Raw genomic sequence first — 12,678 nt, forward strand, 5'->3', positions numbered from 1 at the left:
CTACATTTCTGAGAAATAAACACACTAAGATGTATGAAGCAGGACTAAAGAAAACAACACATCTGTTCAGGTCCTGTTGGCCACCAAGTAAATTTTGCTGTTAACAATATCTCCAAATTGGAGATAAGGTGACATATGCTGTAATCACTTGTGAAGAAAATAGCTAGATATTTCTAAGGCTGATGTAACTCGAAATAAAAATGAGATGGTGTGTATATGAATGCACCCAGCAACTCCAAAGCATGATGCAAACACAGCTTTGTATTACCAGTTATTTAAAAAGTAAAGCCTGTTCATATTTAATATTTTAAGGAAAGAAATAACATCAAGTAGATGTTTTTGGAGTATCAATATATAATTAAAAAAAAATACAAAATGCAAGAACCTTCCATCTCCAAGGCTCAAAGAACAGTTAGCCAGCTGTAGTCTACTTTCCTGAATTTTCTTAGTTCTTTTTCTTCAGATTTTGACAACTGGTGTATAATGTCTTCTCCCAAATCTGTGTCATTTGTGTCCTGGGTCTTTTCAGTAAAATCATTTTCTTCATCTGAATCATCACTTTCTTTTTCTTCTTCCATATCTACATCTTCAGGAATTTCTTCACTTTCATGATAACAGAATAAAAGATGAATTACTTAAAAAGTTTCTAAATAACTTTCTAATTTAAGACACCTATGTAGAATTATAACCACACAGGGAAAGTAAATGAAAAATCTTATTGAGTGCACTACAAAAATGGGTTATTATAAAAGAACAGGTGAATTTACAAAGTATAATTTTTAGTTATATATCAATTCCTTAAACCATACACACGAGATCTAACAATTATTTTCAATGTATTTTATTCACTTGGCTTAATAGTCCTATGTCCTTTAACTGCTAATTATTAAGGCTAAAATAAAGAAAAATACAGTTGACCTTTAACAACATGGATTTGGACTGCACCCATCCACTTATACATGGATTTGATATGATACTGTAAATGTATTTTCTCTTCTGTATGATTTTAATTTCTCTAGCTTACTTTATTGTAAGAATACAGTATATAATATACATAACATATAAAATGTGTGTTGACTGTTATTAAGACTTCCAAGCACCATCAGGCATTAGTAGTTAAGTTTTATTGGAGTCAAAAGTTATGCGTGGATTTTCGACTATGCAGGGGGTCGGTGCTCCTACCCTACATACTGTTGAAGGGTCACAGTTTAAGAATATTCTAAGAAAGGGTAACAAACTATCCTGTTTCCCAAAACAATATCTAAACATATTTTAAAAAACTGCTTTACCTCTTTGTCTCCTTAGACAGCAGCAGTGAATTTACAAACTTGGAGCACAGGAAAGAAGCAGATGGCAATACATGGGCTGGAGTATGAAGAAGCTAGAGTAAAAAAACCAGAAAAATAGGGCTTCACTTAAAAAGAATGCCATCAGCTGAATGCAACAGGCTTTCTCCACAGTAAAACCAAACCAAAAAAAAATTTATGCCTGCCTTCTGACAATTATGCAAACAATCATCTCTCCTCTCCTGTCAGTTCAGACCACAGTAATCTGGAATCATAAATTTATGTTATTTGGTTTGCGTATTAGAACTGCACAGTATACAAAATAATTATTCAAAAGTTATCTGTTACAGGGGTGTCTGGGTGGCTGGGTCTTAAGCACCTGACTTGATTTCGGCTCAGGTTCCGATCTTAGGGCAGTGAGATGGAGCCCTGTGTCAGGCTGTGAAAGGTTTTCTCTCTACCCTTCTGCCCCTCCCCCTGCTCACATACACACACTCACTCTCAAATAAATCTTAAAAAAGTTATGTTACAAATTATAGAAACTCTAATTTAAGCTGCTTTAATGTATTTAATCTGTTTCATGTTGTGAATTACTTACCTCACTAATTGCAGGTATGTTTTCTGTTAAGGGTAGTTGTACTCGTTCACTCTCCAAAGCCTCATTTGTTTTTTCATCCTGCTGTTCCCTGTGCTTTCCCAATATGAAATAAAATGGTGTTGTTGGAAGACTTTCTTCTGCTAGTAGCTATAAGGATTGAAGACAAAGGGAAATTTCTTCAATATAAAGGAGGAACTGCCTTGGACTCAAAAGTGTTGCAGTCCTAAAATGTCAGGGATGAAAGTAACTTTAAAAATTATCTGGTATGCTTCTTTTCACTTTACAGGTAAAGCAACTGAGGCCTAGCAGCCCATTTATTAGGGAAAAAGCTAACGGTGCACACTTAGATGACAGAAAAAATACACACTACTACTTCTCCCCCAGTGAAATGACAGCAAATGGGTTTTCAAAAGGCCATAAACCCACAGTGAGAAAGAAAATGGGTAAGTAAGATGCTGGAAGGTGGAAAGCAAGTTCAAGGGTAGTAGGTAACTTAGTAGACCTGAGAAAGAATTCTAAGCTGGCTGGGGGGGAAAGCCAAGAAACATCCCAATTTATATTGCTGAATCCTGCAAATGCTCAGGAATTGGTACTAATAGTAACAGTACCTCAGAAAAAGGCTACCAATAACCGGGTGGCCCGGCTGAAGGTCCATTTAGAGTGCATTCAAATTCCTAGATCTCCTTCTGAGCCCCAAGAGAGGGCTGGAAGTACATTCTTTGGAGGGTGGAACAAAAGTGTGTCTTTAAACTGAACTGCCTGGTGGGGTTGGTGGCAGTGTCTTCACAGCTGAAGGCAGCTGTACGTCATATAGGGTGCTTCCAGGCTGCTAGCCTCCAGGCAAGAATTTAGAAGAATTTTATCTGGGCAATCTGACCAGCCTAAGACAAAAAAACCTAAAAATAATGACTTTGGAGACTTTCTCAAAAGTAGCCAGTGGTAGAGGCCAGCAGACAAATTCCATCTAGGCAGAGACCTTCCATATGGCTTATTGGATGACTTTTAAATAAAAGCAGACATCTGAGAATCATTAGATTCTGATGCAAACCTGTGAAATGAAAGACTAAAACAGATGGAAAACAAACAAATGACAGAAATGGGACTATGCAAAACAGAAAAAAAGCAGATTAGATGACAAAGATGAAACAATCTCCCAGAAAACAAAATAGATGATAGTTCAGCACTAAATAACAAGGGTTCCAGAAAAAGAACAGAAAATGAAGGCAAAGAAGTAATTCTTTCTTAGTCATTTCTTGGATTAAAACTCTCCAAGGGGCTCCACATATTACTCAGAGGAAAAGCCAAATTCTATTTTATTCACAAGGCCTACTTTGCCTGGCCTACATAAAATGGCAAGCTGCATCCCACACCCTTTTCCTCTATTCCTCCACCCATTATTCTTACCACTTCTAAAGTACTACATATTTCACTTATTTAATGCTTGTTGTATTTCCCTGCTAGACTGTAAACACTGTTTAGAGAATTGAATGTTAGCTCACTGGTGTATTCCAAGCATCTAGAACAGACCCTGGCTTATTGATGTTTAACAAAAAACTGCTGAACAAATTCAATTAAGTTTTCAGAGGATAATAAAGCTACTTTACAGATAAAGGAACAGGAATAAGAATGGTATTAGACTTCTAATAACACCCAAAGCTATAAAATAGGACAATACCTTCAAAGTTCTAAGAGAAAATGATTTTCAACCTATAACTTTATAACTCGACCAACCAATCAAGTGGGAGAAAAGAAACATTTCCAAACACACAACGTCTTAAATCTGCCTCCCATGGCACTAACAGAATGTGCTTCACAACAAAGCAAAGAAGTGACTGAAGCAAGAGGAAAGCTGGAAGTGATATGATTCCCCAAATGATGGCGAATGTAGATCCTATGACTACTGTGCAGCAGGTACTCATAGAGCAATCGGTCCAGACTGAAGCAAGTCAGAGGCTCTTGGAAATATTCCTTCAAGACTTGAAAGAATACCTAATGTACCTGAAATACTGAGAGAAGACTTAAATAACTTGAGTCTGGGGGTGAATTAGAAGTAAACAGGAAACTATGCAAATAAGAAGGTGGCAACATTAACTCCAGAGAAAACAGTGTTGCAAAAAAAAGAAAAACAATCTGTCTGGTTACTACATGACTCAACTATGAATTGTGTTTACACAGTTATAAGGAATACTGACCTGATTTATCTGTACTAAGAAAACTGGGGAACAGGAAAGGTGTGTGTGTTATGTACATGGGGAAAATGGTGTGAAAAAGAGTAATAACTTGAATAGATCAGTAAATAGACCATAACTAAATCTGAAAAATCCAGAATTAGCAATATAAACATGTTTCTTAGGAAGGCAAATAAAAACTCCAGCTAAAAGAGTTGAAAGTGATTATCTTTGTGGGTAATGGCAGTGGTGTTAGGAAGTTTTCCTGAAAGTTTTGTATAACTATTTGACTCAAATCACAAGCATATATTTTTAACGTTACAAATTAAAACTATATTTTAGAAGAGTAAATATAACCTCAAAGAGGTTATATAAAACCTCAAACAGGTTATATAAAAGCTACTTTTAAGTGTATGTTTAATTCCATGTTAGGGCAGGTGGAACATTTTTCTCATAGCTAAATTCAAACAGATAAGGTTATCTCTGTAGGGAGGCAATGCAGTCTGCACCATGAGTGGCTAAAACATACCTGTTTGCTTGTTGGTGTGAGTTTCTCTTCTGGAGACTTTGTACTGAATGTCAATAAACTCTGAAAAGAGAGATTAATGATGCAAAATCCAAATAAAAATGTTATAGTTAAAAAATGAGGTCCATTTTTCATCTTGATATATATACACACATATATATATCTGCCCAAAGAAAAGTAATAGAAGGTTTAAAACATACTTAGTAATTGTTCTGAGAAAACTTATTTAAGAACTGGTAATGAAATAGATTCAACTGATGGATCAAACTGAGGCCAGTTTTTATTATGGCAAATCAAATACTAAAATTAAAAAAAAAAACCACACTAATAAGTACTATTTAAAGTTTTTTTTTTTTTTTTTTTTTTTTTTTGCTGTCATGGAGATAATGCAAATATTTAAAGAGCCTCAAAGGTGTGGGGTAAAGTTGTGCTAATACACTTAAAAGACTAGTAATACTGTTTTATTGAGCATATTAGATTACTTCTTTTGGGAAGTAATCCTTTAGTATCACTGTTCCACCTGTTATGAGTTATTACTTTCAAATATAAAATGAACTGAAAATTACATATACAAAGTGGTTGCCTTTTTGAGGTGGGATGGTTACCTGTGACTTTGTTAGGAAGTAAAACTGGGATCTGTTCAGCCACTGGTAAGCTTCTGAGGTGAATGATTCAGGCACATCTCGCAGAACAAACACTCCCCACTGGACTTCCTCTCTGGAGATATTCTTTTGAATATACAATGGTCTTGGCTCACTAGGTTTAAATACAAACACTAGAGGGAAAAAACAAACAGACCATAACATTTTGCCTGCAAAGGTTAGTTCCAGCCTCAGGTTGACAGCCCACACTAATCCTGGGACTGACCCCAGGATTGAGTAAATGGTCCAAGTCATGATTATTTTAGGCTTTAATTCAAGTATCTACTGGATGCCTGCTAAGTGCCAAGCAGTCAGGAATGAGGGCTATGAAGATGAAGAAGAGGAAGAAGAATCCCTGCTCCAGAGACCAGGGCGGCCACCGCAGAAGACAGACACCAAAATATTGTGATATTTTGTCTTAAGTACCGGAACAGGGATCTGTAGACAGTGCTTCAAGAAGATGGAGGAAGATTGATTAAAGCTTCTTAAAATGCTTCAGAAGGGCAAAATCTCTCTTGGGATGTTCTGAATGTGGAGTGGGACTGCCTGGCATGGTGAAAAATGAGATGTACTGGAGTTCTCCCAGAAGTCAGTGTGAATGCGTACAGAACAAGATGTCGGAGTAAGAACTCAAGAGAGGACAGTACCTCTGGCAAAATGGCCTAAAATAAACATTTGATTTAAAGGCAGTTTGACTCTATATTAAAGATGTTAAAAGAAAATTTAGGTAATAGATCTCCTCTTATTATCAAACTATGGTCTGTACTTACAGTCTGAACCCACCGAAGACTGAGAGATTGCAGCAATATTCTCTGAATGAGGATCAGGTTCCATAACTCTAATGTTTAATTTTGCACTCCATTCCACTGGGAGAAAAAAAGAGCAATTCATTTCTAGAAAGAGATTTACCAAAAGCTTTTTTAAGCTTGTTATTTAAAGTAGGTACACAATTTTTACTGGGACAATTCTATTATTCTTAGGAAGAGGGATATTACACTTCCAAATAACACATGGAGACAAACTGAAAATGTCTGTGGAAGGCTGCACTAGAGCAAGGGGCAGGAAGCAGAAAAGCCAAGTACTACTCCCACATACTATGAAATGGTTATTATTATCTCAGTGCAACTACTGTCTGGTGCTTTCGGCAGCTTAACATGGGCAAAATGTTAACCAGAACCACTGTAGAGAATATATATAAACAGAGTATCATATATGTTCATTACTAAACAACCACCATGCCTTCCAAGCATACTCAAATATGTAAAATGCCAGTAAGTAAATAAAATGAGTAAAAACAAAGTCCACATTTGTTAGGAGGCTTGTGAAAGGAGACATTCAAATTTAAAGCTGCCATGGATGCTGCATGTTAATACAGGTTACATTTTAGCAGAAACATTCCTCAGGCTGTTATGAGAATAGAGAACATGGAAGGCAACAGAAAGTTATACATGGCAGAGAAAGGAATAATGGAAGTCAATTTATGGCCAAATAGGCAGATTACAAATAATGTGCATCTCTTACAAGCTCAGCACTTCAAATTTTGATGTATAATGTGACATGTGAAAAATTGTTACTCTCTGGATAGAGACATGAAGATATGATCCAGAAGTCCTAAAATGCCAAAATTTAATGGCCATTTATCGTATGATTTGTCAAATCACTTTATAGTAAAAAAAAAAAATCTTACATGCACAACTGAGCAGATTCCAACAGCAAAGAATGCCATTTTCAGTAGCACCAAGAAGATACTTTGAACAAGTCAATCTCCCAAAGCAAAGGTGCCTATGTTAAAACCACAAGAATTAACCATCAGTTCTAGCATGCTGAGTTTCGGACTGCAGACTTCTAGTATAGTTTTATGCAATGCAGACTTTTAGAAAGATATATTTTTGTTCATAATTATCCTGCAGAAAAAAGGGACTAAGGAGAGCAAAAGGAAAAGTTTATTTAGCTATTTTGTTTCTTTACAAAAACATATTTGATGACCAATTCTTTTCTCTAATATGCTGTATAATTTATTGGCACATACTATAAGCAACATGTACGTGAAATGTACAAAGTCATTTAACAAAACCCTTTTTTATGCTCGTTTAACCTAGAAGAAAATTTGCAATATAAATTCTTAAGAATTTGTAAAAGCAAATTCAAAATCAGGTATGTTGGGAATTAAAAACTGTCTTGTTAGCCTTCTGCCATTCTGTCCTCAAATGCCAGCTGCCTGAAGTGAAGTGGCAGATGTTGCTGTTTTTTCTTTTGCCCTTTTTGAATACAAACAAGGTTTGAGCATGACATTGTTTTTATGGGAAAACAGAAGATAAGCATTGTTTGGATCCACTGAGGCTTATTAGCGCCTATTTTTAGGTAGCACAACCACGAAAAGTATCTATTATGAAGAAAAAAAACCTGTAGGTCAAGAGTTAAATGTTAATCCTCATTTCAGAAATGGGTAAAACCATAGCAAATAGTTCACATACCCAAAGTTTTTAGCTTCCTACTACTTTGGTTTGCTACTGACCCACAGACTACCTTTAGAGGAAGCATAAGTTACTACTGAAGGTTTATGTGGAAAGACTCATTTAAATTAAAAACAAACAGTATGACATACTCCCCAAATTATTTACCTTATATTCCCAGCTCGTTGACAAAATGTACATTTAAGTTCCCATGTCTCTGAATCCCATATTGTAACTATTTCCTCAAAACTAACTGCTAGTAGAGAGCCATCTTCAGAGAAACAACAGTTAGTTGCTTGGTATTTGTGATAACTACCCACAAAGTCACAGGTCCAGCCAACAGCTTTTTCTATGGAAAAGAAAGATCATAAAGTTCAGAAATGGTATAAATGCTAGATAATACTTTAGGGTAGTTATAAGCAGTAAGGATTACAGAAGAAGCACAACAAAAAACCTTGCTCCTTGAAACTTGAGTTAGAAATGCTCCAAAGCACTGACTGGTTTGAAATATATACCTCTTCCAGGAAATCTTGACCTCCCTCTAGTGGAACAGTGAAAGAATTGCCTTTTTTTTTTCTTTTTAGCACTGTACCCTCACAGAAATAATCAATACATGATTGATTAATCAAGACTGATAAAAAAGTACAGATTTTGGGGAAAAGGCATGTAAAATGTAATCTCTTAAATCAATTAGGCAATAACCTACAGAAGTTAAGGTAGAAAATGTCCTCCTAGAATGGAGACAATTCATGAAAGAGATCAATTCTTAAAATTATGCACTCTTTAGACATACCATATTTAATTAACTTACTGTATATATCAGAATCATCTGTTAATATCCACACTTTGAAGTGACCATCTTTACTAGCTGTAACCAAGGTGGGGTTTTCAAATTTTTCTGCATTACAGAAACAGACAGCTGTGATGTGGTCTTCATGTGGCATGTTAATCTTTGTATTAAGAACAAACCTAACAGAAAGGAAATCATCAATTTAGTCTTACATCAGGACATTATATATTGTCGTATGAGTACAAGAATTTTTTACTGTACATTTTACAATAGCATCTTTAAGAGTGGGCAACGGATACATTATCATCTAGAATGACAAACAATTGAGTGCTCTACCTCTAATGGCCACAGGATATAAAGAGTTCTAACACATTGTCTCTGCCTTTGTGTAACTTATACAATATAGAGATCATTATGTATATTGTCAACTTCTACAAAATGAATATAAAATAGGAGTCATCACAGAATGATACATGAAAGCCTATCGTATTAAACTCTGTAAGAAAATTGTACAGGGCGCCTGGGTGGCTCAGTCGTTAAGCGTCTGCCTTCAGCTCAGGTCATGGTCCCAAGGGTCCTGGGATCGATGGGCTCCCTGCTCAGCAGGAGGCCTGCTTCTCCCTCTCCCACTCCCCCTGCTTGTGTTCCCTCTCTCGCTGTGTCTCTTTCTGTCAAATAAATGAGTAAAATCTTGAAAAAAAAAATTGTATAGAACTCAGATGACTATCTACTTTCAAAAATAAGCAAAAAATGGAATGGTCGTGAAAGCCCCTACTTGTGGCAAGAAAATACAGAAAACTACCTCTTCAAATGCAAGATAACCTATGCTAGCACAGTGTTCTTAAAAGAACATTGGGGCAAGACTGTGCTGTGATTTTTTATTTTTTCTTTAAAGATTTTAGTCATTTGACAGAGAGAGACACAGCGAGAGAGGGAACACAAGCAGGGGGAGTGAGAGAGGGAGAAGCAGGCTTCCCGCGGAGCAGGGAGCCCGATGCGGGGCTCGATCCCAGGACCCTGGGATCATGACCTGAGCCGAAGGCAGATGCTTAACAACTGAGCCACCCAGGTGCCCCTGTGCTGTGATTTTTTAAAAGTCCATACTACAAGAAGAGTGACTAGAGATAATCTATTAATCCCTCTGGACCTGTTTAACCTGTAAAATGTGGAAGAGAAGTTTATCTTACAGTATTTCTATGAAGATTGGTAGGACAATAGATACAAAAGCACTAAGCCTAGGTCTTGGCATGCAGCAGACACTTGATAAACGGCTACTATAATCAAAGTCTGAAAAACTAGTGGAACTCTCTATGTAATCAAACATACAGGGTACACTACAGTATACCTCTGCCATTTCTCCCAAAGGTAGTATAATGTGAATAGAGGAGCAAAGGGACTGAGAAATTTGGATTCTAACTGGCTTTGCTTGCAATTAGGTTTGATGCCCTTGGGAGGCAGGGGGGTCACTTTCCCATGTTTCCTCATTTATGTGTGGAGATGACATTACAACGTGGGGGACACCAGTGCCTTCTCAGGGCAAAAGCTGAAAGGCTTTATTAGGAGAGTAACACCTCCCTCATTTGCCTAAATCTAAAATTTATCAAAATGAAACATTTTTAAAGACAAATGAAACATAAAATACAAAATCACGTAGTTTCTACTCTGAAGTTAAATAGCCATATAGGTAGTATTACCCTTGTGTTTTCTTATTATACATCCACAGTTTCATCTGCAAGTCAAGCTCTGTTTCCTTTTCTTGACGTTTTTCCACTGTTGCAAGCCAGTTACCATAGCAGCCGAATGCAGCCTTTGTTAGCTCAATCTGGATCAGACCATAATCATTGATATATTCTTGCTGTATAATATCTAACTGATGGGTTAAAAAAAAAAATCCAAAATGCTCGTTAATGCAAATACATAAACGTTAAAGTTTTCAAGGAATGGTAACTAACTACAAACATGATTTCTAGAATCTATAGTTATAAAGGAAAAACCAACTTAGTTATGGATATCAAAACTGCCATTAAAAAAGCACATTATATAGCACCAGTTCAGTGGCAATTATTCTTTAATGACCTTTAATTTTAGTGATGACTGACTGACCCATGTACATGATACAACAGAACCCTTAACTGATAGAAGCAAGGGAGAAAAGCATTACTATCGACAAAGAGCTTTACAAAAAATCTCAAGTTAAATTCCACATCACTGAAAACAAGAACAAAAATAAAATCTACAATTTTTAAGTGGTGAAGAAAGATAGCAATGTTATAAGTAGATAATTTTAATTATGATTGTTTCTTTTATCCCATTCCCTTGTCTACTTACCAAACATATGTTGATTAATTATTATTTCCAGGCACTGTACTGAAAATGTACAAAGAATTAAGTTTCCTTTCTTTGGGGGTTTTAAAGGCAAGGGAAAGGAAGATCAAGTGTACAGCTGCTACGACAGGAATAAAGGGTACTGTGGGGCACAGAGATGTAGAGAGTCTGGGTGAAGAAGCAGCGTCCCTCTTTACACTGAAAATATTCTCACTGGTAGGTAATAGGATAACACTTTAGCAGAACACAGAGACATATCTGTATTTAGAGTACTTATATTCTGATTCCCTATTCTTGTAACTCAGAGGCACAGATATGTGACAGCGAATTAGAGTGCAGTCTGAAACATAATTAAATGGAGAGCCAGCACAGGAGTGCCAACTGACTTACATGGAGCCTTAATTTGCCGCTGTGGCCTCATCAGAATTATGCTGTAAACAACTAAGTAACCACAGACAGTACTGATAATGTTCAAGCAAACAAAGGCACGGGACCTTGTTTTAGAAGCTACTAAATAAGTTACTTAACGCTGGTGGTGCTGTTGGGAACTTTCATTAGTTTTAAGGCCAGTTAATGGATCGAAATCTTACATTGTATAACTGCTTATCATGCTGCAGAGAATAGAACTGCAAATGGCCAGGTTTTCCATTCAAAACCAAAGCTTTAGTTCTGGGATCAATCATCAAACCGGTAGAGATACTGCTGTCTGCAAAAGAAGTGACAAACAATAGTTAAAGTCATACAAATATTCACTTTTAAGTTGTGCATGATTACAGATCCACTGGGTTTTGTAATACCTTTCACTAGGCCTTGAATTACTGCAGATGCCTCAAGGTTTCGGTGAATTATTATTATCTCTGTGGGTAAAAAAAAAAAACAACAACAAAATAAACCCATAAATTGGTCAGAATTTCAAGGTCAAAAAAATCAAATGAATTTATGTCATTCTAAAATATACCAGAATCTAAAACAACTTAGTAAGTTCAGTTTACTATTATTAGAAAATCAGGAATAAAGGGGTGCCTGGGTGGCCCAGTCGTTAAGCGTCTGCCTTTGGCTCAGGTCATGAACCCAGGGTCCTGGGATCGAGCCCCGCATCGGGCTCCCTGCTCTACGAGAAGCCTGCTTCTCCCTCTCCCACTCCCCCTGCTTGTGTTCCCTCTCTCGCTGTGTCTCTGTCAAATAAATAAATAAAATCTTAAAAAAAAAAAAAATCAGGAATATATTTTGTGATTTAGCTAAAAAACTGGGGCTGGGGAAGAGGGTTTTTTGTTTTTTTTTTTTTCGGAGGCTTTAAGGTTTATCAGTTGTGCCTATGAATATATTTAAGTGTTAATTCAAAAACTTATATACCCTAAAAAAGACAGTTTACTTTGAAATGACTCATTGCACTAATGGATTGCTCACAGTTACGGTTTTTCTTTTCTTTTTTTGAAGGGAAAGGAGGCAATGCGCCCTGAGATTTACATTTAGGCTGAGTAGTAACAGGATGAGCAAAAAGTTTTGGAGGTATACAAGACTGCCTCTATTCCTGTCAGAACCCATGGGACCCCCACACCAAGAGTGTGGCTACATCAAGTGTTCTTTTGAAAACATCATTACATTTGTGAAGGCACAAATGCCCACTTCAAAAACCCTCCCTCTATTATCCCCACATCCCACATGTAAAGGTTTTGAAATGGAAATGGTACAAGGACCAAATACACTTAGCCCTACATTTTTATCAAAACAATCCTGAAAATGTTGGATTTTGGTGGCATCTAGAGTCAAAAAAGGAAATGGAGAAAAGAGGAAGAATGGAAGAAAAAAATGCTCATTATATCTTACACTCCTCTTAATTAGTTTTACGTCTCTTATTTTCCATTCCCTAGTTGTACAATTCTATCTCCTC

General features: G+C 36.5%; 1 protein-coding gene and 1 long non-coding RNA gene across 3 annotated transcripts in view; one reads left to right on the top strand and one right to left on the bottom strand.

The window, feature by feature from the left end:
- The window catches only part of LOC141370675 (uncharacterized), an 81,201-nt gene that overhangs the window by 56,746 nt on the left and 11,777 nt on the right, over positions 1–12,678 (top strand). The gene's annotated exons all lie outside the window — the stretch shown is intronic.
- The window catches only part of WDR75 (WD repeat domain 75), a 33,291-nt gene continuing 20,854 nt past the window's right edge, over positions 242–12,678 (bottom strand). Inside the window, exons 10-21 of one of the 2 annotated variants that reach the window (XM_025848764.2) lie at positions 11,585–11,644; positions 11,378–11,493; positions 10,157–10,332; positions 8,484–8,641; positions 7,841–8,021; positions 6,907–7,001; positions 5,990–6,085; positions 5,184–5,353; positions 4,582–4,641; positions 1,885–2,031; positions 1,290–1,381; positions 242–603 (exon numbers count right to left, since the gene is read on the bottom strand). In XM_025848764.2, the coding sequence (XP_025704549.1) occupies positions 402–603; positions 1,290–1,381; positions 1,885–2,031; positions 4,582–4,641; positions 5,184–5,353; positions 5,990–6,085; positions 6,907–7,001; positions 7,841–8,021; positions 8,484–8,641; positions 10,157–10,332; positions 11,378–11,493; positions 11,585–11,644 (1,553 nt within the window). In that variant the 3' untranslated portion in view covers positions 242–401. The remainder of the gene's footprint in view (positions 604–1,289; positions 1,382–1,884; positions 2,032–4,581; positions 4,642–5,183; positions 5,354–5,989; positions 6,086–6,906; positions 7,002–7,840; positions 8,022–8,483; positions 8,642–10,156; positions 10,333–11,377; positions 11,494–11,584; positions 11,645–12,678) is intronic. The other variant, XM_025848767.2, reaches the window with a different exon arrangement.

This window comes from Callorhinus ursinus, unplaced genomic scaffold (assembly GCF_003265705.2).
Source record: "Callorhinus ursinus isolate GAN/ISIS: 27379988/994484 unplaced genomic scaffold, GSC_fseal_2.0 scaffold2, whole genome shotgun sequence".
NCBI lineage: Eukaryota > Metazoa > Chordata > Mammalia > Carnivora > Otariidae > Callorhinus > Callorhinus ursinus.